The sequence below is a fragment of the Xenopus tropicalis genome, chromosome 7 (assembly GCF_000004195.4).
Source record: "Xenopus tropicalis strain Nigerian chromosome 7, UCB_Xtro_10.0, whole genome shotgun sequence".
NCBI classification, from domain to species: domain Eukaryota; kingdom Metazoa; phylum Chordata; class Amphibia; order Anura; family Pipidae; genus Xenopus; species Xenopus tropicalis.
Genome location: NC_030683.2, coordinates 122,479,018 through 122,505,138, shown reverse-complemented (window position 1 = coordinate 122,505,138; position 26,121 = coordinate 122,479,018). Strand labels below are relative to the sequence as shown.

General features: G+C 45.9%; 3 protein-coding genes across 3 annotated transcripts; 2 read left to right on the top strand and 1 right to left on the bottom strand.

The window, feature by feature from the left end:
• The first annotated feature begins 521 nt into the window (after positions 1–521).
• Positions 522–7,427, top strand: LOC101733353. The gene is made up of 2 exons (XM_004916400.4): positions 522–628; positions 4,715–7,427. The coding sequence occupies exons 1-2, from the start codon at positions 600–602 to the stop codon at positions 6,474–6,476; spliced, it is 1,791 nt and encodes a 596-aa protein (XP_004916457.1). The 5' UTR covers positions 522–599; the 3' UTR covers positions 6,477–7,427.
• Positions 7,428–10,119: 2,692 nt separating this feature from the next.
• On the top strand, positions 10,120–15,896 carry lim2 (lens intrinsic membrane protein 2). The gene is given in 5 exon segments (NM_001102779.1): positions 10,120–10,175; positions 11,588–11,784; positions 13,939–14,088; positions 14,243–14,377; positions 14,485–15,896. Coding segments are annotated over 4 exon segments (525 nt in total). The 5' UTR covers positions 10,120–10,175; positions 11,588–11,606; the 3' UTR covers positions 14,547–15,896.
• Positions 15,897–16,109: 213 nt separating this feature from the next.
• LOC100487732 lies at positions 16,110–22,373 on the bottom strand. The gene is made up of 5 exons (XM_031906148.1): positions 22,306–22,373; positions 19,363–19,538; positions 18,952–19,089; positions 17,857–17,979; positions 16,110–16,540 (listed from the first exon to the last, which is right to left on the bottom strand). Exons 1-5 carry the CDS (start codon positions 22,323–22,325, stop codon positions 16,407–16,409), a joined length of 591 nt encoding a protein of 196 aa, XP_031762008.1. The 5' UTR covers positions 22,326–22,373; the 3' UTR covers positions 16,110–16,406.
• Between the last annotated feature and the right edge of the window lie 3,748 nt (positions 22,374–26,121).

The following is a 26,121-nucleotide window of genomic DNA, read 5'->3' as shown; positions in this document are numbered from 1 at the left end:
CCATTATCCAGACGTGGGGCCATCGGGTTAAACCACCCCCCCCCCCGCCCACATCACTGAGATTTTGATTAATAAAAGCCCCCCCCAGGCAGTGGAAGCTAACAGAAAGGTAATAAAGGCAATGCAAATCTAACATCAGGATTTATCTGCCTTCTGGTTGCTAGGGTCACCGACCCCCAACAACCAGGCTGAATTTTATATCTCAGGCTGAAACTAGACAGACTGTTATTAAAAAAAACAGGGAAAGCAATAACAACATATTAGTTACCCCCCCCCCCCAATGTGACCCTTCCCTTAGCCAGACTAGGGGCCCCAGCAGGTATATTGAACATATTTGAACAACCAATGAGCATAAAGCAGACCCAGGGCCTTAGCTAGGGATCCAAGCGGAAGGTTATAACGCTCCTGGCCAGTATAACTCCCTAGGAATGAGGAAGCTCATTGGCTCTTCTGAAGCAAACGCTCCGCGGCTGGGCGTGGCTTGTCCCTCAGGGCTGGGCGTGGCTTGTCCCTCAGGGCTGGGCGTGGTCAGGGGCAGAGTCTGTAAGTGCGGAGTTGAGTAGTCGGATCTGACTGGCTGTGACTAGCGGGAAGGAGCCATGGAGAGTAACTCCAACCAGCGGAACAGGTGCGCAATGGGGCTCATAGGGTGTCTGTCCTGAGCGACTGCCCCATAAACTGCCCCATAAACTGCCCCATCGATATCTTGTTCTTTTCATTAATCCGTTCCGTTAGTTGTTTCTACCATCATTTCTTTCTCCTGCATGGCCTGTGCCCCATATCCCTCCTGCCCCTAGTATATCCCTCCTGCCCCCTAGTATATCCTCCTGCCCCCTAGTATATCCTCCTGCCCCCTAGTGTATCCTCGCTGCCCCCTAGTATATCCCTCCTGCCCCCTAGTATATCCCTCTGCCCCCTGGTATATGCCCTCCTGCCCCCTAGTATATCCCTCCCTGCCCCCAGTATTATCCTCTGCCCCTGTATATCCCTCCTGCCCCTTTCCTCCTGCCCCCTAGTAATATCCCTCCTGCCCCCTAGTATATCCCTCCTGTCCCCCTAGTGTCATCCCGTCCCTGCCCCCTGTGTATCCCTCATGCCCGCCTAGTATGATCCCTCCTGCCCGCCTAGTATATTCCTCCCTGCCCCCTAGGTATATCCCTCCATGCCCCCTAGTATATCCCTCCTGCCCCCAGTATATCCCTCCTGCCCCCTAGTAATTATCCTCCTGCCCCCTAGTATATCCCTCCGGCCCGCCTAGTATATCCTCCTGCCCCCTAGTTATATCCCTCCTGCCCCCCTAGTATATCCTCCTGCCCCCTAGTATATCCCTCCTGTCCCCCTAGTATATCCCCTCCTGCCCCCTAGATATCCCTCCTGCCCCCTAGTATATCATCCTGCCCCCTAGTCATAATCCCTTCCTGCCCACCTAAGTATATCCCTCCTGCCCCCTAGTATATCCCTCCTGCCCCCTAGTATATCCCTCCTGCCCCCGTAGTATATCCTCCTGCCCCTAGTATATCCCTCCTGCCCCCTAGTATATCCCTCCTGCCCCTAGTGTATCCCTCCTGCCCCCTAGTAATATCCCTCCTGCCCCCTAGTATATCCCTCCTGCCCCCTGTATATCCCTCCTGCCCCCTAGTATATCCCTCCTGCCCCCTAGGTATCCCTCCTGCCCCCTAGTATTCCTCCTGCCCCCTAGTATATCCTCCTGCCCCTAGTGTAATCCTCCTGCCCCCTAGTATATCCCCTCCTGCCCCCTGTATATCCCCTGCCCCCTGTTATCTCCTGCCCCTAGTGTATCCCTCCTGCCCCCTAGTATATCCTCTCTGCCCCCTAGTATATCTCCTGCCCCTAGTGTTCCCTCCTGCCCCCTAGTATATCCCTCCTGCCCCCTAGTATATCCCCTCCTGCCCCCTGTATATCCCTCCTGCCCCCTAGTATATCCCTCTGCCCCCTAGTATATCCCTCCTGCCCCCTAGTGTATCCCTCCTGCCCCCTAGTATATCCCTCCTGCCCCCTGTATTATCCCTCCTGCCCCCTAGTATATCCCTCCTGCCCTAGGTATCCCTCCTGCCCCTAGTATATCCCTCCTGCCCCTAGTGTATCCCTCCTGCCCCCTAGTATATCCCTCCTGCCCCCTAGTATATCCCTCCTGCCCCCTAGTATATCCCTCCTGCCCCCTAGTGTATCCCTCCTGCCCCCTAGTATATCCCTCCTGCCCCCTAGTATATCCCTCCTGCCCCCTAGTATATCCCTCCTGCCCCCTAGTATATCCCTCCTGCCCCTAGTGTATCCCTCCTGCCCCCTAGTGTATCCCTCCTGCCCCCTAGTATATCCTCCTGCCCCCTAGTATATCCTCCTGCCCCCTAGTATATCCCTCCTGCCCCCCTAGTATATCCCTCCTGCCCCCTAGTATATCCCTCCTGCCCCCTAGTATATCCCTCCGGCCCCCTGTATATCCCTCCTGCCCCCTAGTATATCCTCCTGCCCCCTAGTATATCCTCCTGCCCCCTAGTATATCCCTCCTGCCCCCTAGTATATCCCTCCTGCCCCCTAGTATATCCCTCCTGCCCCCTGTATATCCCTCCTGCCCCCTAGTATATCCCTCCTGCCCCCTAGTATATCCCTCCTGCCCCCTAGTATATCCCTCCTGCCCCTAGTATATCCCTCCTGCCCCCTAGTATATCCCTCCTGCCCCCTAGTGTATCCCTCCTGCCCCCTAGTATATCCTCCTGCCCCTAGTGTATCCCTCCTGCCCCTAGTATATCCCTCCTGCCCCCTAGTGTATCCCTCCTGCCCCCTAGTATATCCCTCCTGCCCCCTAGTATATCCCTCCTGCCCCCTAGTATATCCTCCTGCCCCCTAGTATATCCCTCCTGCCCCCTAGTATATCCCCCCTGCCCCCTAGTGTATCCCTCCTGCCCCCTAGTATATCCCTCCTGCCCCCTAGTATATCCCTCCTGCCCCCTAGTGTATCCCTCCTGCCCCCTAGTATATCCCTCCTGCCCCCTAGTGTATCCCTCCTGCCCCCTAGTGTATCCCTCCTGCCCCCTAGTATATCCCTCCTGCCCCCTAGTATATCCCTCCTGCCCCCTAGTGTATCCCTCCTGCCCCTAGTATATCCCTCCTGCCCCTAGTATATCCTCCTGCCCCCCTAGTATATCCCTCCTGCCCCCTAGAATATCCCTCCTGCCCCCTAGTGTATCCCTCCTGCCCCTAGTATATCCCTCCTGCCCCTAGTGTATCCCTCCTGCCCCTAGTATATCCCTCCTGCCCCTAGTATATCCCTCCTGCCCCCTAGTATATCCCTCCTGCCCCCCTAGTATATCCCTCCTGCCCCCTAGTGTATCCCTCCTGCCCCCTAGTGTAATCCCTCCTGCCCCCTAGTATATCCCTCCTGCCCCCTAGTGTATCCCTCCTGCCCCCTAGTGTATCCCTCCTGCCCCCTAGTGTATCCCTCCTGCCCCCTAGTGTATCCCTCCTGCCCCTAGTATATCCCTCCTGCCCCCTAGTATATCCCTCCTGCCCCCTAGTATATCCCTCCTGCCCCCTAGTGTATCCCTCCTGCCCCTAGTGTATCCCTCCTGCCCCCTAGTGTATCCCTCCTGCCCCCTAGTATATCCCTCCTGCCCCCTAGTATATCCCTCCTGCCCCCTAGTATATCCCTCCTGCCCCTAGTGTATCCCCCTGCCCTAGTATATCCCTCCTGCCCCCTAGTATATCCCTCCTGCCCCCTAGTATATCCCTCCTGCCCCCTAATATATCCCTCCTGCCCCCTAGTGTATCCCTCCTGCCCCCTAGTATATCCTCCTGCCCCCCTAGTGTATCCCTTCCTGCCCCCTAGTGTATCCCTCCTGCCCCCTAGTGTATCCCTCCTGCCCCTAGTATATCCCTCCTGCCCCCTAGTATATCCCTCCTGCCCCCTAGTATATCCCTCCTGCCCCCTAGTGTATCCCTCCTGCCCCTAGTATATCCCTCCTGCCCCCTGTATATCCCTCCTGCCCCCTGTATATCCCTCCTGCCCCCTAGTATATCCCTCCTGCCCCCTGTATATCCCTCCTGCCCCCTGTATATCCCTCCTGCCCCCTGTATATCCCTCCTGCCCCCTGTACATCCCTCCTGCCCCCTGTATATCCCTCCTGTTTTCCTGTATCTCTCCTGTATTACACGCACCCCTGTATATAACTCATGCTAGCCGTCTGTCCCTCCATGTCCTGTGTCTCCTGTATGTGTCACTCTGGCAGGGTCTGTGTCCCCTCTGTATCACTCCTGCCAGGCCTATATCTCTCCCGTAGGACTGTAGGTTGGACATTTAGCAGATTATATTTTTTACCTCCTCACAGTCAGTAGCGCCTGTTCTGGTGGTCTTTAAAATGCCACTGTATTGTGTGACTGGCTGTTTGCAAAGGAGGGTATTTCTGGGCTAAAGTTCTGACCCACTATGCCACCAACATATTGAAAAAAGTCACCACAATCTTTAAGGGTACTGTCATTGGCTTCATAATAATGCCATGCAGTTGGTCACTACCTCTCCTGCTGGCTATATATATATATAACAGGAGTATGCCCCTACCTGATACCTGAGTAGGGACCAGAGGGTTGGTGTATGGAGATATAGAAATCTCTGCCCTGATCAGTAGATATCTCTGGCGCCTTGGTCCTGTCTGACTGCAACATAAACAGTAACAGTTTAGTATTTTTCCTTGCATTGCAGGGAGGAGACCAAGGAAGGAGACCAAGCATCTACTTCTCATGATGCAGTCAGTAAGAATAGTGGCAGTATGGACACTAATGCAAACCCACCAGCAGAGGGCTCCAAAGCTGCAGAAAAAAAGCCACATAATCCACCCACCAGGCCCTCCTCTTCTAGTTCCTCTCACCAGAAGCCTTCTCACTCTCTTGTGCAGTCCTCCCATTCCTCTGGGACCACGGACCTTCAGCCATCTGTGTTTGGGCGCAGTGGTTCATCCATTTCTGCCATGACTGTTCCCATCCGCCTGGATGCCTTGTCATATCTGCTCAACAATGCAATCATTGGTTCCCACAGAATGCTTCCCCAGAGTCCTTACTATGGAGGGTCCTGGGTCCCATCTGCTTGTCCTTATCAGACGGGATGTGCACCATACAGCCCCTGGATGAACCAGAGTCAATGCTTTCCTTCTTGCTCCAATGTGTCTGCCAGTTGCCAGCCGGGATACTTTCCTTACCTTAACCACGAGGGCAACCAATCATATCAGCCTTCATGTTTCATGCAGGTCCCCAGTAGTGGAAAAGCTAACCTCAATCATAGCTCATTCACCAACTGCCCTGCTCAGAGCGGAATCCCGTGGAATCCTTATGGAACTTCATCAGGACAAAGCAACAGTGGCCCGCAGCAGCCTGAGGTTAATAACGCCGCTGGCATGTCTAGTGACAGGTTTTTCAACCTTGCAAATTACTCGGCACAGAACTACCCCAATACAAACAGGCCTGAGGGCAACGGCTGGAACAGGAGGTCTACTGATAGATCTTCAGATGCTGCAAATGACGCACCAGACGGGGATAAGCAAATGGCCCCAGCACGAAAAAGCTTTGGAAGGTTTGGAGATAAACAGGAGGGAGATGGCTGGCCTGGAAGGCAGCAGCGAGATTTCGGCAGGGGTGGTGGAAGGGGTAGAGATGACTTTGGAACGCCCCGCTGGCAGAATAATTCAATGAACCAGGACAGAGCATCAAGGTTTGGAGACAGAAGGGGCTATTTTTCTCAGAGAAGAGACCAAGACAGTCCAGAACGATTCCAAGGCAGAGGGTATAATTTGAAACGGGGCCGCTGGTCCAACAGTATAGACACAGGGGGAGAAACCCGGGCTTCTTGGCAACAGAGAACCAACGTGTCTGACACCTCTCCATGGTCTGACGCAACCACCAAAGAAAACCAGTCCAGTTCATTTGGAGAAGCAAAACAAGCCAATGAAGATGAAGATTGGGAGACAACTAGTCCTGAAGAAAAGTCTCTTGTCGAGTCTACTGAGTCCTCCAAACAGAATGCTGCAAATGCCGACACGGTTCCAGACCATTTGGTGACAGACGACTGGGAAATAAAAAAAGAGTCAACTGAAGAAAATCGATCATCTGAAAATGTAACATCAACATCTGCCAGTCTGGCCAATGAAGAAGAACCCAGTTCGTCCAAAGATACAGAGGAAGAGGCTGGTGGAGCAAATATCAGTTTCATGCAAGGTTCCAACAAGGACGAGGGAGATACTGATGCCAAATCCGAACAGATGGAGGTTGAAATTACTACTGGCCAAGATCATGTACCATCTAATTCTCCATCTCCTACCGGCACTCATCCCAAAGAAGAGAAATCCGGCGCCCTTGAGACCCAGGAACCAAACACAGAGGCGTCAGGAACTGACAGTTACGCATTGGTGGTTTATGTGCCGAAGGAGAATGACGACATTGTGTTGGAGTTTGTAGACTCCACAGATGGTTAACTGGAGCATTATGGGATATATTAAACCTTATTTTTACTAGTTGTTGATTGAAGTTAAATATGCAGAAACCATAGGTAGAGAGTAGAGAGTTAGGGGTCTTCAGCTTGGGGCATTTAATGGGGTTGCCAGTTAGGTAGTGCTTGTAACCACTGGCTCTCAGCTGTTGCTGACCAGTCACAGACTTAATCCTTAAGAATTTTATATTGTATGTTTCAAATGGGAAACACCAAAAGGCACAATAGGAGTAAACCTCCAGCCACCCAGTGCCCATATGGAGGGTTGGCACCCCAAGCACCCAAGCAATAAACACACGGGGGTTTGCCCTGCTTGCCTTTGCTCTGTTGGGCAAGTATAGCTTTTTGAAGGCTGGCTATAAAGATAGATATAGGTTAGCCATAGTCACCAGAACTCCCATAATCCTCTGCCAGCCACATACTGGAGATGTTAGTTTAGACAACTGTATAACCTATTATAACCTAACTGCTTCTGTTGCTGGCTCCGCCTTCCATAGGCCATGCCACGCCTTTATCAAAGAGGGTGGAGCTACATACCAGTAATAGGCACCCAGTGATTGCAGATTGTTTACAGCACCCAGTGTGCAAGTGTAAAAGCCAAGGGGTTACCCCAACTTTGTGTAATACAACCTTCAGAAATATGTTTTAGTTTCCCTTTAAAATCCACTTTTTAGCCCATAGGCACATATGGGTATTTTTTGTTTTTATTTGCCTGGAATATTCAGTCCCCTATAACTGTATTCTCTATAAGGTACGTGCCCAGGGCAGTTGTGGCGCCGTCTGACCGTACGTGAGTGATTGGCCGAGAGCATCTCAGGCGCAGAGATAGGGTTTCATATGTTAAAATGTAAGAAATCTAAAGAATAGTTATATTTTATATGAGGATTTTACTCTGCGTATTTGGCAGCTTCAATAAAAATGTTCATTTTTTTCGCTACTTTGTGTCGTCAGTAAATCATATAACCTATAAATGCCACTAATAATCTATAAAACTCAGCTTTATATATATATGTATATATATATATATATATATATATAAATATAGTGCTTAATGATACTGCTGCTTAGGGTTAGTGTTTGGTGATGTTACTGACATGACTTATTCATTCTTTGAAACATTGAAATAATATACCCTCTACTATAAGTGGGACAGAAGGGAATACTCTTTAACTTGTGCCCTCTAATATCCTTATCATTTACAGTAGGGGGTACATTATCCCTTATAATACATGAGTGATACTCAGAGTTCCCTGTATAACTCAGCCTGCAGCCTTGTGCCTTTATATGGGCACAGAACCCCTCAGTGACTGCTAATATCCTTATCATTTACAGTAGGGGGTACATTATCCCTTATAATACATGAGTGATACTCAGAGTTCCCTGTATAACTCAGCCTGCAGCCTTGTGCCTTTATATGGGCACAGAACCCCTCAGTGACTGCTAATATCCTTATCATTTACAGTAGGGGGTACATTATCCCTTATAATACATGAGTGATACTCAGAGTTCCCTGTATAACTCAGCCTGCAGCCTTGTGCCTTTATATGGGCACAGAACCCCTCAGTGACTGCTAATATCCTTATCATTTACAGTAGGGGGTACATTATCCCTTATAATACATGAGTGATACTCAGAGTTCCCTGTATAACTCAGCCTGCAGCCTTGTGCCTTTATATGGGCACAGAACCCCTCAGTGACTGCTAATATCCTTATCATTTACAGTAGGGGGTACATTATCCCTTATAATACACGAGTGATACTCAGAGTTCCCTGTATAACTCAGCCTGCAGCCTTGTGCCTTTATATGGGCACAGAACCCCTCAGTGACTGCTAATATCCTTATCATTTACAGTAGGGGGTACATTATCCCTTATAATACATGAGTGATACTCAGAGTTCCCTGTATAACTCAGCCTGCAGCCTTGTGCCTTTATATGGGCACAGAACCCCTCAGTGACTGCTAATATCCTTATCATTTACAGTAGGGGGTACATTATCCCTTATAATACACGAGTGATACTCAGAGTTCCCTGTATAACGCTCCCATTTCCAACAAGAGAGAATTAGTTGCACAGAGTGGGGGATAATCCATAAAGCTGGGACAGAAGGGGCACAAAACCTACAGGGAAAGGCTTTTCCTGAGTCTGTTAAAAACTGAGAGCAGATAATCCCTTGTTCTGCCAGGTTGTTTAAATTCCACATGGAATTCTCTGAAAACCCCCAGCAATCTATAGACAGGACACAGCCTGCCCCTTGCAAGGGTTTATCCTGACACAGGATTATAGTCTGGGTACAATAGTACTGTGTAATGTCAGGTATTTGAATTAAGGATCATTTCTATAGTGAATACAGCAGGTTAGTAGGTAATCTGATTGCTGATGGCTGGTACTGTTATATAATATATCCCAAACAACCCGGGGTCTCTAGTAGGGTGACTGATATTACACCGAGTTGTATTACTATTATTACAGAGAAAAGGGAATCATTTAACCATGAAATAAACCCAATAGGGCTGTTCTGCCCCAATAAGGGGTAATTATATCTTAGTTGGGATCAAGTACAGGTACTGTTTTATTATTACAGAGAAAAGGGAATCATTTAACCATTAAATAAACCCAATAGGGCTGTTCTGCCCCCAATAAGGGGTAATTATATCTTAGTTGGGATCAAGTACAGGTACTGTTTTATTATTACAGAGAAAAGGGAATCATTTAACCATGAAATAAACCCAATAGGGCTGTTCTGCCCCAATAAGGGGTAATTATATCTTAGTTGGGATCAAGTACAGGTACTGTTTTATTATTACAGAGAAAAGGGAATCATTTAACCATGAAATAAACCCAATAGGGCTGTTCTGCCCCCAATAAGGGGCAATTATATCTTAGTTGGGATCAAGTAAAGGTACTGTTTTATTATTACAGAGAAACCATTTTTAAGGGATCCCATACCTGTAATCATGATTTTTTACATATCCTTTCTAGCAAAGAATCAAAGCCCCACCTTGCTCTATGGACGCTAGATACCTGGTCAAGCTCAAGGGCCAGCGCCCCATAAGACAGGATCAGTTACCCTTTATATGAAAGGAGTATTAAAGTTTACAGCTCTGCTGCCTGGAAATACCTGCGGCTGATTTAAAGTCGGAGCTGGTTTACATATCCCCTTGTACAGCAGCCTGTTGTATGATATGATATTATGAAATCCCATAACCTATTATATTGTGCCTGGGTTAGAAAATAAAGGCAGATAAAGGAATAACATCAATATACAAAGTCCCAAACCTGCCCCCCCCAGCCCCCTAGGGATGAATCATGTACCAAACAAATGTGCGTGTCAGCAAGAAAGGGGTTAACCCTGGCCGCATTGTTCCGAGAGGCCTCGCTTCCCCGGAGCAGAAAAAGAAATCTGTCCCTCTCATCACATCCATTCAGGGCCCCAGAGTGCCAGCTAAGCACAAGTCTTTATCATGGACCATACCAGCTCAGGGAGAGAGGGGTGGGATCTGCTGGATTCTATTATCAGGTAGCCGGGGGGGAGGAAACCATTTTTACCTGCGTCAACAGAAAACAAGCAAAGTGTTTGGGCATCATGGGGTTTTTTTTTGGAAGCCAGCCTAGTCTGGGTCTCTTCAACTCTGCTCGGCGCAGGAGAAACATCTCTGGCAGCTCTTGCAAAGACACACACGCAGGTAAGCAGCTGTTGCTATGGCCCGGGACATGGCAACTCAAGTCGCACAGGACATACGACTTAAAAAGCTTTTTTTTTTCTTTTTTTCGTAATGTAATATTCTGTGTCTTTAATGCTATTCATTAACATAATTGTTATTGGCAGCAGTATCTGTCTGCACTGCTGGTTCTGACTTCTGATTAACAGACCCATTGGGACTGACTTATGCTACACCAGGGAACACAAAGGCATAAACAAAAACTTGATTTCAATGACAAGTAACAAATGTTTTTTTTTTCATTGTGTGGGTGGTGTTCCCCTTTAAAGTAAGGGGTTATAAACCATAGGTATGGGATCGGTTATCCGGAAACCAGTTATCCAGAAAGATCCGAATTACGGAAAGCCTGTCTCCCATAGACTCAATTTTAATCAAATAATTAAGATTTTTAAAATTGATTTCCTTTTTCTCTGTAATAATAAAACAGTACCTGTACTTGATCCCAACTAAGATATAATTACCCCTTATTGGGGGCAGAACAGCCCTATTGGGTTTATTTAATGGTTAAATGATTCCCTTTTCTCTGTAATAATAAAACAGTACCTGTACTTGATCCCAACTAAGATATAATTACCCCTTATTGGGGGCAGAACAGTCCTATTGGGTTTATTTAATGGTTAAATGATTCCCTTTTCTCTGTAATAATAAAACAGTACCTGTACTTGATCCCAACTAAGATATAATTACCCCTTATTGGGGGCAGAACAGCCCTATTGGGTTTATTTAATGGTTAAATGATTCCCTTTTCTCTGTAATAATAAAACAGTACCTGTACTTGATCCCAACTAAGATATAATTACCCCTTATTGGGGGCAGAACAGCCCTATTGGGTTTATTTAATGGTTAAATGATTCCCTTTTCTCTGTAATAATAAAACAGTACCTGTACTTGATCCCAACTAAGATATAATTACCCCTTACTGGATACAAAACAATCCTATTGGGTTTAATTAATGTTTTATTGATTTTTTAGTAGACTTAAGATGTGGAGCTCCATATTACGGAATACCCTTGGTCCCGAGCATTCTGGATAACAGGTCCTATACCTGTACTTGTATTTTTTTCTATTGCCTACAACTTTTAACTTCCATGGGAGATACCTGTGGAGCCAGAGTGGGTGCTGGTAAATATTTGCATGGCAATGGCTAGGGGGCGCCATCACAATATTTCATTTTTATGACAGTTTGCCTTTAATAAAGTTGTGCTTATATGTTTGAGACCCCAAATGCAGAGATATTTCCTCAACCAAATGGCCAAGACTGTCTATTACCTATAGGGTTGCATGCAGTATACATGGGACATGCGTGCTTTGTACATATATGCAGTGTACGATAGACATAACATATGTTTAAGGCCACTGTTCTCCATTTCCCGCAGGTAGAACCACACGGTCGCCATGATGTACAGCTTTATGGGAGGAGGACTCTTCTGTGCCTGTGTGGGCAACATCTTGTTGGTTGTCTCTACAGCCACTGATTTCTGGATGCAGTATCGGCTGTCTGGGGCCTTCGCCCATCAGGGGCTGTGGAGGTACTGTGTGACCGGCAAGTGTTACATGCAGACAGAGAGCATCGGTGAGTGTCTCTTCTCAGCCTTCATATCTAGTGTGTAAGAGCTAGAAGCTCAGCAATCCCACCATTAGGGATACATCAAGCTCTACAGCAGTGGTTCTCAACCTTCTTTAATACAGTTCCCCATGGTGTGGTGACCCCCAACCATGAAATTATCCCTTAGACCATCGGAAATATGTGTTTTCCAATGGTCTTAGGCGACCCCTGTGGAAGGGTCCCGACCCACAGGTTGAGAACCCCTGCTCTACAGCCTGGGCTTGTACTACTATTACCCAGTATCCCCTGAGTGCCTGGGCCTTAATGGAAGTATTCAGGCATGGCTACAGTTATTAACGTGGGGACCTGGGCAGGAAAGTGAGGGCTCCGATCAGAATGGGAAGGTATTCAATAAATAATTGAGAACTAGTGGAGAACTCTTCAGTCAATGAAGAACGGCCATCATCATCTCATCTATAATAATTGTTGTGCAATGTCATGGATCATTTGTATTTTTAGCAGAATTTTGTTTACCCTAGAAATGTCCCTATTACTGTTTGGACATTTCAAGACAAAAGGCAGGTGTGTCATACCCTAAAGATGAGCCTATATAAGGTGATATTGTTGGGCACTTCAGCTTACTAGGCTGTACATGAAGATAAAAGTCAGAATTCTCCAACCAATATCTGCATGGGGGTTTGGCAACGTATTCATTAGGCTGGCTTGTAAATCCGAGTGGGCAAGAATCCTCTGGAGCTGCTGATACAGCCCTCTGCCAACAGGTTTAGTTAGGACTCTGTTGTGATGATTGTTGGCGTGGGGTGGAGGGGCGTTCAGATCAGCTTAAAGCCTGGACAATGAAACTCTTATCTGTGTGAGTGTAGCTGAAGACCTATCCTATTGACCCCAACATAATTGTCCTTTTAAGAGTTCGATAGTGTTGGACCATCTAGGGAGGTATTGGCTGTTTGCTGACACTAGCATTGTGCTGCCCCGGTTTTCATTCTTTTGAAAGCCATAACCTTCAGCTATATTATCTCTCCAGGTTTTGTGTTATTCCGTTCTTCTAGAACCCACCACTCTGGGACAACAGCAATTAGAGATAGGTAGAGCAAAATGTCTGGTATGGATTTTATATAAAGGCCCACAGTGGAAATAATCATGGACTAATGGAAATTCTCCTAGGCTTGGGTGCACTAGGAACAGTCCCACAGGAGATGCTCTAGTACTATTGGAGGCCAGTCCAACCCTTATGGAGACTAGTTAGTAAAAATGTGTAGGACAATCCAAGCCCTTCATTACTCCATAGCACCTCTTCTCTACAGTATATATAATGTCTCCAGCTGTTCACCGTGGAATTGCAGTCTTTAATTTGACTTTACAGAATAGTCTAGGATCTGTAGAATTTCCAACCCCTGGGCCTTCAAAGGGGTCTTCTAGGCTCCACCAGAGAACCTGACACCCTGGAACAACAGCAATAAAATATAGGTAGTTCCAAACTTCTGGTATAGACTTTATAAAGGCCCACAGTGGAAATAAAGCTGGGGAAATGGAAATTCTTATAGGTTTGGGTGCACTAAGAACAGGCCCACAGGAGATGCTCTAGTACTATAGGAGGCCAGTTTGATCCTTGTGGAGACTAATTAGTAAAAATGTGTAGGACAATCCAAGTCGTTCGTTACTCCATAGGGCCTATACTCTACAGTATATATAATGTCTCCAGCTGTTAGCTTCCGTGGAATTGCAGTCTTAAAGTTGGCTTTACAGAATAATCTAGGATCTGTAGAATTTCCAACCCCAGGGCCTCCAAAGGGGTCTTCTAGACTCCACCAGAGAACCTGACACCCTGGAACAACAGCAATAAAATATAGGTAGTTCCAAACTTCTGGTATAGACTTTATAAAGGCCCACAGTGGAAATAAAGCTGGGGAAATGGAAATTCTTATAGGTTTGGGTGCACTAAGAACAGGCCCACAGGAGATGCTCTAGTACTATAGGAGGCCAGTTTGATCCTTACAGAGACTAGTTAGTAAAAATGTGTGTTTGATTCTTTTTCTAACCAAGCAGAGCTTAATGCTGAATGGTCACTACTGGTACCTGCATTGGTGCAATTGGACGTCTGTGTCAGTACCTTGAAACCATAGTATTTACTATAATTATATTGCATTATTTATAATGCAGCCTACTGGAACGCCACCCGTGCCTTCATGATCCTCTCCACTTTGAGTTGCTTTGGTGGGATCATCGCTGGAATTCTGTCCTTCGCTCACTTCTCTACCTTCCAAAGGTTTAACAGATCCTTCGCTGCAGGGATCATGTTCTTTATTTCCAGTAAGTAGCCTGAACATAAACAGGGGAAATTAGACTGCTAAGGACATGGTAACACCTGGATTTCTCATAAGATGTTGGGTTAGTAGTCTTAGGTAAGGTTCTCCTTATGCCCTTTTCTTCTCTCATTACTACTCCCTTTGCCTCTTCTCCCTAGCACTGTTTGTACTGCTCGCCATGGCTGTCTACACTGGAGTAACCGTTAATTTCCTGGGAAAGCGTTTTGGCGACTGGCGATTCTCATGGTCCTACATCCTTGGTTGGGTGGCTTTGCTCATGACCTTCTTTGCAGGTATTTATTGTGTCTGTTGCTTCTACATCCCATTGATTGTGTTACCTTGTAGTAATCTGTACCTTCCACATTTATAGTCTACTTACACCATACCTTTTTACTTGCAGGTATATTCTACATGTGCGCTTACAGAATGCACGAGAACCGGCGAGGGTCAGGACCCCGTTAATGCTGAAGGAGCTACATTAAGGATATTAAAAAGAAATTTCTGATTTATAAATGAACCACCAAAATGAAAAGACCTCCAAACCTTACTCTCTGTATCCACAAACCTCATATTTCTCAGGTTGCACCACACACCTATGCTCTATCTACTAGGGTCTTCTGTTACGTCCTAACATGCTTCTTTTTTATGGCAAACTGATTTCAGATACAATTTTGAGGAGGTCCCCTGTCTAGTTCTTCATCTCCTATGGTGTCCAAGATCTAGAGATGCCAGGACTACAGATGATAGTTGATCATGGATTATATTTAGAAAGAGCTTGATGGTAATAATAATTCATAGGGCTTAGTGCAGTAATAAGTGAATTCAAAATCTTTTGGCCATAATAGTCTTCTCCTGCTTTGGTGTTTAGCATGTTCAAAAAATACCTTGGTGGATACAACGAATAGGGATTGCTCAACCCTAGAGGCCACCAAAGAAAAGACTAGAGTTGTCTCTTGCTAGATATTTTGAAGGACATTTCAACAACTGAAGATCCATTAAGACTATGCACTAAGGACTTCCACTCAAATATTAGAGTTCTGCACTGAGCAGAAGATCTTAAATGCAGTTGACACGACATTGTCCCCTCAGCAATGTGTCTGAAGACTGTAAAGCTTAAAAAAGAAGCATCTTAGACTATAGAGAATTATCACAATGTAAACTCAACGACCCCACTCTTCTGCATTTGCTGGGCATATTTTGGACTATACAACAGAACTCTTTGAATGATGTGTTGGAAATTGTAGATGAGCAGTTCTTAAAGATTAAAGATAGTCATACATGGAGCAATAAAGTCTGGCAAACTAGGCTTATTTGACCATTGATCTATGACACAGAGGGTATCTATGACTAGTCTGTGATCCCATCAAATTACACTTGGTATGTCCCTAAAGAAAATTCAACCCCATTGGTATGTATGGACGCTCAATGGCCAACTTCAAAGTCACCTAAGTTCCCTTATTTGGTTTGCTGGTTGAATGAGTAGATCTAATTTTGCCATCTTTTGGCCTATGGGTTGGGTTGACCCCCTACACAGCATGGTTCTCAGTTTTCTGGGCAGTCAGCCATGACACCAAACTGCTGTTATTCAATAAACTCTCCTTCTGGGTTCAGACAGACTATAGTGGCCACACCCCCTGGTCATAAATGACCCCCCTATCAATGCCTGCAACAGGTTTAATCATGTCAAGGTACTCACAAACAACTGGACAATCACTTCATGTACTTACAAGTTCTTTGCAGTCTGATTTGCCCACAAATGTGTTTATAATAAAGGAGAAATCTGATGCTTTCATCAAGGTTTCAGTGGTGAAATAGAAGTCCCGAGTGGTTTTCCTTCTGGTCGGGTATTTTTTTTTGCTTTTATTTTGGTAAAAGAATAAACACAGACATTCTGTACCCAAATCACATGCATAAATGATCGCTTTCAACCATTCGCCACCATCACATGATTTTGGCATCACATAAAAACGAGGGGTCCATCATGGTCCTGTATGAAAAGAAGCAATGAAGATCCACTCCTCAAGGTCAACTTTGTTTTTACGAATTTATTGAATACTCCCAGAACCCACCCTCAATTATTCTTATTTACAGCACAGTATGCATAGAGTTAATGCAAGAGAAATGATCAGCAAGGTTGTAATATTTACCTATGGTGGGGGGTAAGCATATATACAGGTAAAAAACATCTGCATTTTTGGTGTAGCAAGTGGCCACGTGATTGTTTTTGAGCATGTCCACCCCAATCCTATTTATTTGGTCCACTGTATTTTGTGTGTAGAACATGGTGGGTGGATAAAATGGCGGCACCTGATGAGAGTAAGATTAAGATACAATAATAGAGCTGGGGGGTGGGTCTTTTTCTGTGGTTATAAACACTGGATTGGTTGCTGAGGTGGGGGCAGTGGTTGGTTCTGGAATCTCTGGCTCTCTCCTGGCATGATAGTAGCTCACCCCTCCTAAAACAGAGAAAAAAAGAAAGGAAAAATATGTTACAGATCATCCCAAACAAGACAGTACAGAGGTAGGTTTAACAAACTCACTTGGGAGTAATGCGGCATACAACAAATTACAGTTGAGCCTACTACTGTAGTTTTTCCCAAATGGGGACTTCCTAATTTCGGGGTCCCCAACATTCAAATGTAAAAAAAAGTTGGGGAGCAACATAAACATGAACTGTGTACCTGTGGGGCACCAAATAAGTGCTGTGATTGGCTATTCGGTAGTACCTATGTGGGCTGGCAGCCTATAGGAGGCTCTGGTTGGCAGTACACTTGGTTCTTATGCAACTAAAACTTGCCTCCAAGCCAGGAATTCACAAATAAGCACTGGGAGCAACATCTAAAGGGGTTGGTGATCAAGATGTTGCTCCTGAGCTATAGGTTGAGGACCACCATATTGCCCTACTGTGTTCCATCTTATCCTACTGTCTCCATCTTGCCCTACTGTCTCCATCTTAATCTATCATCACCATATCACCCTACTGTCACCATCTTATCCTACTATCTCCATCTTGCCCTAATGTCACCATCTTATCATACTGTCTCCATCTTGCCCTACTGTCACCAACTTATCCTACTGTCTCCATCTTGCCCTACTGTCTCCATATTATCCTACTGTCTCCATCTTGCCCTACTGTCTTCCATCTTATCCTACTGTCTCCATCTTGCCCTACTGTGTCCATCTTAAGCTACCATCACCATATCACCCTACTGTCACCATCTTATCCTACTGTCTCCATCTTGCCCTAATGTCACTATCTTGCCCTAATGTCACTATCTTGCCCTACTGTGTCCATCTTATTCTACCATCACCATATCGCCCTACTGTCTCCATCTTGCCCTACTGTGTCCACCTTATTCTACCATCACCATATGGCCCTACTGTCTTTTTGTTATTCTGCTGCCGTCATCTTGGCCAAACAGGAGCATTGCCTATTATAACATTCCTCCAAACAAATATGTTGTAGAGCGCTTCCAAAACTCAGGGCCTCAAGGACCTACCATTTTACCATTTCTGGAGGATACTTGTTGGAAGGTTGGAGTTGGATGCGAGTATTGGTGGCTTTGCCAACTTGCAAATATTTTATTCACAGGCTGCTATCTAGGCAAGGCTGTAGCTAGAGATGTATGGATCAACTGCAGCCATTATAGGCCCAACTTATAACTGCCACCTCCAGCCTTTCACACCACCCATGTATCAAATGTATATGGCTTATTAGTAATAAGAAAAGATGGATGCTGCAAGTTGTTATGCCGAGTAGTAAAAATCTTACCTGCTGCAAATGCAAGAACGACTGCTATCCAACCCAGGATGAGTGCCCAAGAAACACTCTCAAAAATTGGCGAGACCACAAGAAAAGCTGTTCCGTGGGCCATTCCATAAAACTCGAACAATCCTGTAATCACAGCAAAAATGGTTGTTAATCTAAAACGTGCCAAACCCATGTCGTCCACGGCCCCCCCTGGTTCCGATGATCCAGGTACTCTCCTTTCCTTCTATGGCCATGTTCAAACTGACCCCGGTGTATGTGTTACAGACTGGTGGGACATATTCCCCATCTATAATGTGATTTATAGTATGTCAGCTCTATGTAAGGTAAATAAATAGTAACAAAATGTGGGTGTGGCTTATCCTTTTTTTTTTTTGCTCTACTTTGCCCCCTATAAGAATCATGTGCTTTATGGGGAGCAAGTGGCTCAGAGCTTTGCAGTGCTGGGATTAAAGTTGCCACATGGCTAGTAGGTAACCGGCTTGGCCAGTAAATCACCAGCTAGAGCTAGCACTGGTATTACAAATTTACCATCAAGGTAAATCTGTAATATTCTATAAATCCTTCCCTTTCCTCACCTTCTCCACCGCCAATCAGCCTTTATAGTCACCGGCTCACCTCTGCCCCGCTCATTTCCCCTGCTCCATTCGTCCTTTCCTCCACCCAGCCCGCCCAATTCCCCACCCCTTACATCATAACCCCACCCCCAAATGACATCACTGCCAGCACCCAACCCAAAGGCCAGTATTACAAAAAAAAAGGTGGCAACCCTAGCTAGGGTCCTAAATAAAGGAGATTAGAAATACCAAGGGGTATATTATTTTTTTGTATTATGTATTATGGTTAAGTTGATACCCCCTCATCTAAATTAAGGGGCTATTCACATATTTAGGGCTCCCTGCCCCCAATCATGGGCTTGGGGTCCCCTAAGACAATGAATAATTGGGGGATACAACTTTCATTGCTGTTCAATTACATTTCCAAGATCCTTTCCAACAACAGCTGGAGGGTCTACAATATTGTAATTCTTAAAGGGGCCCGGTCCCTCCTGCCCGCTCCCAGTTGGAATAAAGGCAATGGTCCCCGCTCGGTACTTACCTATTGCCATCATTCCCCATCCTATACGTCTCTTGAAGTTGGGAATGGTGGAGAAGTCGTATTTGAAGTGCAACACGGTGACCGCATTAAACACCAGGGCCAGGATAAAGCAGGTAATGAGGGCGACTTTGGCATAAACTGAAAGAGAGAGAGTTGGCACATATGGGGTTATGTAATAAAAGGCACTAAGTTTGCCCAGGCGTAGTAACCCATAGCAACCAATCAGTAGGTAGCACTTACTGGTCAACAGTTTAAAAGGAAACATCTCACTGGTTGCTATTGGTTACTGCTCCTGGGCAAACTTAGAGTGGGCTATTACATATGGGGGGTAGAAGCACTATATACTGGCAGTCATGGAATTAAATTCATTGCATGTGGTGTGTTTGGGTCTTTCGCTCATATTCTACTTACCCAGTCCGGTCTGTGAGACGCACACATCCGCGTTGCAGCCTTTCCATAAGCCCAAATAGAGCAGCCCATTGCGGGCGTTGATCCAATAATCCGACACCAGGGCGATGAGCAGGAAGAGATTGCTGCCACTTATCAGCAGCGCAACTGCCAACCTCAGCTTGTAGGATAATTCCTCGCTGCCGGCACCACCAGGGGCAATGGGCCAAGGAGGGAAACATAAGGAAGGAAAGATAGAGATTAAGAAATTAGTTAATATTGAGGCCAAAAATCTAAAATCAAAGTAGCAAATTGATAATAAGGTCATTTTAATTTACAAATGCCTAGTTACTAAGGGTCAATGCACCTAGCAACCAGATAACAGTTGAACAGCTAAACAACAAAGTAGTTTAGTCACTGTCCGTATGAAATAAACATAATTTAGGGTAAACTTTGTACTATAAAACAACCAAACATTTCCATTGTATCAGTTTAATCCTTTATATCCAGACATAAATGTAATCCTTTTAATTATTAAGCACAGAGACCTGCAACAGCAACTACCCATCCCCAAAAGTCAAAAAGTGGGGCTCTTGTTCTTAGCACCTGTAGGTAGGAAGGTATAGATGTAGTAGGACAAGATGGTGACAGTAGGGCAAGGTGGAGACAGTAGGACATGACAGAGACAGTGGGGCAGGATAGATATAGAGGGGCAAGATGGAGGCAGTAGGACAAAATGGAGACAGTAGGACAAAATGGAGACAGTAGGACAAGATGAAAACATTAGGACAAGATGGAGAAGGAAGAGCAAGATGGAGACAGTAGGGCAAGATGGAGACAGTAGGGCAAGATGGAATCAGTAAGGCAAGATGGAGACAGTAGGACAAGATGAAAACATTAGGACAAGATGGAGAAGGAAGGGCAAGATGGAGACAGTAGGGCAAGATGGAGACAGTAGGGCAAGATGAAATCAGTAAGGCAAGATGGAGACAGTAGGGCAAGATGGAATCAGTAAGGCAAGATGGAGACAGTAGGACAAGATGAAAACATTAGGACAAGATGGAGAAGGAAGGGCAAGATGGAGACAGTAGGGCAAGATGGAGACAGTAGGGCAAGATGGAATCAGTAAGGCAAGATGGAGACAGTAGGGCAAGATGGAGACAGTAGGGCAAGATGGAGACAGTAGGGCAAGATGGAGACAGTAGGGCAAGATGGAGGCAGTAGGACAAGATGGAGACAGTAGAACAAGATGGAGGCAGTAGGTTAAGATAGAGACAGTAGGGCAAGATGGAGCCAGTAGGGCAAGTTGGAATCAGTAAGGCAAGATGGAGACAGTAGGGCAGGATATAGACAGGGAGGCAGACTTGAATAGCAGGGCAAGATGAAGACAGAGGGGCAAATGCAGACTGTAGGGCAAGATGAAAACATTAGGACAAGATGGAGAAGGTAGGGCAAGATGGAGACAGTAGGACAAGATGGAGGCAGTAGGACAAGATGGAGACAGTAGAACAAGATGGAGGCAGTAGGGTAAGATAGAGACAGTAGGGCAAGATGGAGCCAGTAGGGCAAGATGGAATCAGTAAGGCAAGATGGAGACAGTAGGGCAAGATGGAGACAGTAGAATAAGATGGAGGCAGTAGGGCAAGATGGAGACAGTAGAATAAGATGGAGGCAGTAGGGCAAGATGGAGCCAGTAGGGCAAGATGGAATCAGTAAGGCAAGATGGAGACAGTAGAATAAGATGGAGGCAGTAGGGCAAGATGGAGCCAGTAGGGCAAGATGGAATCAGTAAGGCAAGATGGAGACAGTAGAATAATATAGAGGCAGTAGGGCAAGATGGAGCCAGTAGGGCAAGATGGAATCAGTAAGGCAAGATGGAGACAGTAGGGCAAGATGGAATCAGTAAGGCAAGATGGAGACAGTAGGGCAAGATGGAGGCAGTAGAATAAGATGGAGGCAGTAGGGCAAGATGGAGACAGTAGAATAAGATGGAGGCAGTAGGGCAAGATGGAGACAGTAGGGCAAGATGGAATCAGTAAGGCAAGATGGAGACAGTAGAATAAGATAGAGGCAGTAGGGCAAGATGGAGCCAGTAGGGCAAGATGGAATCAGTAAGGCAAGATGGAGACAGTAGGGCAAGATGGAATCAGTAAGGCAAGATGGAGACAGTAGAATAAGATAGAGGCAGTAGGGCAAGATGGAGGCAGTAGGACAAGATGGAATCAGTAAGGCCAGATATAGACAGGGAGGCAGACTTGGAATAGCAGGGCAAGATGAAGTCAGAGGGGCAAATGGAGACTGTAGGGCAAGATGAAAACATTAGGACAAGATGGAGAAGGTAGGGCAAGATGAAGACAGAGGGGCAAATAGAGACATGGATAATATCCCTTTGTTCTGCTTTTTTGGTAGGTTTTCTGCATTGTGGCATTTACACCAACAGTTAGTGACAATCAGGAAGTAATAACTAGAAAGGGAAAAGGGGCTTCTGACCAGGAAGTTGCAATACCACAATGAATATAAAGATACAAATCTGGCCCCAAATCACACTCCTCTTTGGTTTCTGGGGCTGATTATATTAAGAACACTTGCCCCAGTAAGCATGCAGCCTTACCCCACTCTGGGCTGGGGGCGCCGGTACAATAATGTATTGGGCTGCAGTACCATGAATAGTATGGCTCCAGCTGTCAGATACTTGCCCACCCCCTGGTACAGTGGGCTCCAACTTAATAAACAAATGAGTGCATGTAGGAAAACCCACAACCTGCCCATGTGACACTCAAACACACATTTTTGCACAATATATACAAACAGAAGCACATCACAATACCTATAACCCCACCCCCATAGCTGCAGGCTAACAGGGAATTGTGGGAGTTGTATATTTAGGGTAAAGTAAAGGTCTAGCCATCAGCATGGTGGTACCCATTATGGAAGCCACAAAAGTGGAGAAGAGAAGAGTTGAGTTACCTTGGCCGGCTGGGGTTCATAGTGACTCTGGGAGGAGGCAATTGCAGGAGAGACGGCTGGGTCAGGGGTCCGAGCTTATATCCTGCAGAATTGCCCCACACCCAGGCTCAGTGGCAGTTACAGCAGGAACTTGTTATGTAACCCACAAGGGGAACTATAGTCAGATAGGACAATAAGGATGTGGTTACACAATGTTAAAACAACTTTTTATTGGAAACTCTTTCAGGTGATGTAGTGAACTCTCCTGGGCCCGCAGGTCCCGCTATTCTCTGCTATTCACTTGGAAATGCATCCTGGGAGATTCAGTGACAGACACAGGGACCCACATGTTTATTTTCTAACTTTACTGTTCACCAGCAGCTAGTTGCTGTGTACAGTTTACCATAGCAACCAGGCAGTGGTTGGAATGAGAGACTGGAAGATGAATAGGAGGGACCCAAATAAAAATAACGATAGCAATGAATGGAGACTGTAGGGCAAGATAAAGGCAGTAGGCCAGGATGGAGACTGTAGGGCAAGATAAAGGCAGTAGGCCAGGATGGAGACTGTAGGGCAAGATAAAGGCAGTAGGCCAGGATGGAGACTGTAGGGCAAGATAAAGGCAGTAGGCCAGGATGGAGACTGCAGGGCAAGATAAAGGCAGTAGGCCAGGATGGAGACTGTAGGGCAAGATAAAGGCAGTAGGCCAGGATGGAGACTGTAGGGCAAGATAAAGGCAGTAGGCCAGGATGGAGACTGTAGGGAAAATTAAAACAGTAGGGCAAGAGGGCCTTGTACTTAGCACCTGTAGGTAGGCAGGTATAGGTGTATAAGGACCAAATGCAAACAGTGGGATGAGATGGAGACAGTAGAGGCAATATAAAGACAGTAGGACACGATGGAGACAGTAGGACACAATGGAGACAGTAGGACACAATGGAGACAGTAGGACACAATGGAGACAGTAGGACACGATGGAGACAATTGGAAAAGAAGGAAACAGCAGGGTAAGATGGAGATAACTGGAAAAAATGGAGACAGCAGGGCAAGATGGAGACAGTAGGGCAAGATGGAGACAGTAGGGCAAGATGGAGACAATTGGAAAAAAAGGAGAGAGCAGTGCAAGATGGAGATAACTGGAAAAAATGGAGACAGCAGGGCAAGATGGAGACAATTGGAAAAGAAGGAGAGAGCAGTGCAAGATGGAGATAACTGGAAAAATGGAGACAGTAGGGCAAGATGGAGACAGTAGGGCAAGATGGAGACAGTAGGGCAAGATGGAGACAGTAGGTCAAGATGGAGACAGTAGGGCAAGATAAAGACAGTAGGGCAAGATGGAGACAGTAGGACAAGATGGAGACAGTAGGGCAAGATGAGGAAAGCAGGGCAAGATTGAGACAATAGTAAAAGATGAAGAAAGTAGAGCAAGATGGAGATAGTAGGGCATGATGGACACAATTGGAAAAGAAGGAGACAGCAGGGTAAGATGGAGATAACTGGAAAAAATGGAGACACTAGGGCAAGATGGAGACAGTAGGTCAAGATGGAGACAGTAGGGCAAGATGGAGACAGTAGGACAAGATGGAGATAATAGGAACAAATGGAGACAGTAGGGCAAGATGGAGACAGTAGGGAAAGATGGAGACAGTAGGACAAGATGGAGATAATAGGAACAAATGGAGACAGTAGGGCAAGATTACAATAGGAACAAATGGAGACAGTAGGGCAAGATGGAGACAATAGTAAAAGATGGAGACAGTAGGGCAAGATGGAGACAGTAGGGCAAGATGGAGATAATAGGAACAAATGGAGACAGTAGGGCAAGATGGAGATAATAGTAAAAGATGGAGACAGTAGGGCAAGATGGAGACAGTAGGGCAAGATGGAGACAATAGTAAAAGATGGGGACAGTAGGGCAAGATGGAGACAGTAGGGCAAGATGGAGACAGTAGGGCAAGATGGAGACAATAGTAAAAGATGGGGACAGTAGGGCAAGATGGAGACAGTAGGGCAAGATGGAGACAATAGTAAAAGATGGGGACAGTAGGGCAAGATGGAGACAGTAGGGCAAGATGGAGACAGTAGGGCAAGATGGAGACAGTAGGGCAAGATGGAGACAATAGTAAAAGATGGAGACAGTAGGGCAAGATGGAGATAATAGTAAAAGATGGAGACAGTAGGGCAAGATGGAGATAATAGTAAAAGATGGAGACAGTAGGGCAAGATGGAGATAATAGTAAAAGATGGAGACAGTAGGGCAAGATGGAGATAATAGTAAAAGATGGAGACAGTAGGGCAAGATGGAGATAATAGTAAAAGATGGAGACAGTAGGGCAAGATGGAGACAGTAGGGCAAGATGGAGACAGTAGGGCAAGATGGAGACAGTAGGGCAAGATGGAGACAGTAGGGCAAGATGGAGACAATAGTAAAAGATGGAGACAGTAGGGCAAGATGGAGATAATAGTAAAAGATGGAGACAGTAGGGCAAGATGGAGATAATAGTAAAAGATGGAGACAGTAGGGCAAGATGGAGATAATAGTAAAAGATGGAGACAGTAGGGCAAGATGGAGATAATAGTAAAAGATGGAGACAGTAGGGCAAGATGGAGATAATAGTAAAAGATGGAGACAGTAGGGCAAGATGGAGATAATAGTAAAAGATGGAGACAGTAGGGCAAGATGGAGATGCTAAATGAGTGCAGCACAACCTGCAGTTCAGTGATTGGCTACAACTCTCTGCATCTACTAACAGCGGAAGTGCAGTAGGTTGGAATGTCTTTATAACCATCGGCTTTCCCTCCCCAGCAGCCCTGGTAACATGGAACCTGCCCTACGGGCCCATAATCACTTGTCCTTCTTATTACTTATTACTGCTGCTCCCATCTGGGGATATACCTGTATATATATGGGTGGCACCCCAATAAATGTGGGGGGGGGGGTTCAGCTCTATGTAGAGTCTACATTTCCTACATTGACTTTAATTGAAATAAATCCTCTTTTCCTCAAACTGGTCTATTTACTAAGCATGAAGCAAATATATTTCTTTTACAGCTTCCCTGTGACACTTCCACCCTGGCAGGTATAACAGAGGGATAATAGGTGTTTATTGCCTCGGCGTGACCCTGTTATGGAGGAAATGGCGTTGTGCAACCGCACGTCTCTGTGCAACATTATTTCCCAGTTTTGCCCTGACAGGCACTTGGGAAGTTGCACAACAGCCGCACTGAAATCTTTTTCAAGAAAAAGACAAAATATTGACAGAAATTGGAGGCAGCGTCACTCATCACTTCTGGGCAGGATTGTCTCAGCTGCGGAAACAACAGTATTGGGTATTATGTGTACAATTCCCATGCAACCTCAGAACATGTGGGAAACCTCCCCCCACCCAGATATACAGCTGCCCCCAGAAAAATGTTTTAGGGGGAGATTAATGCATTTACTGGCTGCAGAGATTGTACAAATCTACTCGGGTAGTATAGTATGCTGGGGTATGGTATCTCTCTGTAAAGGCTATGAGCAAACTTAGGGGGCTGTTCCTGCTGAATTGTGCTTAGTACAGGGGAATCCCTCTGCTGCCATAGTTTTATGGTATCTCTCTGTACAGGCTATGAGCAAACTTAGGGGGCTGTTCCTGCTGAATTGTGCTTAGTACAGGGGAATCCCTCTGCTGCCATAGTTTTATGGTATCTCTCTGTACAGGCTATGAGCAAACTTAGGGGGCTGTTCCTGCTGAATTGTGCTTAATACAGGGGAATCCCTATGTGCCATAGTTTTATGGTATCTCTCTGTACAGGCTATGGGCAAACATAGGGGGCTGTTCCTGCTGAATTGTGCTT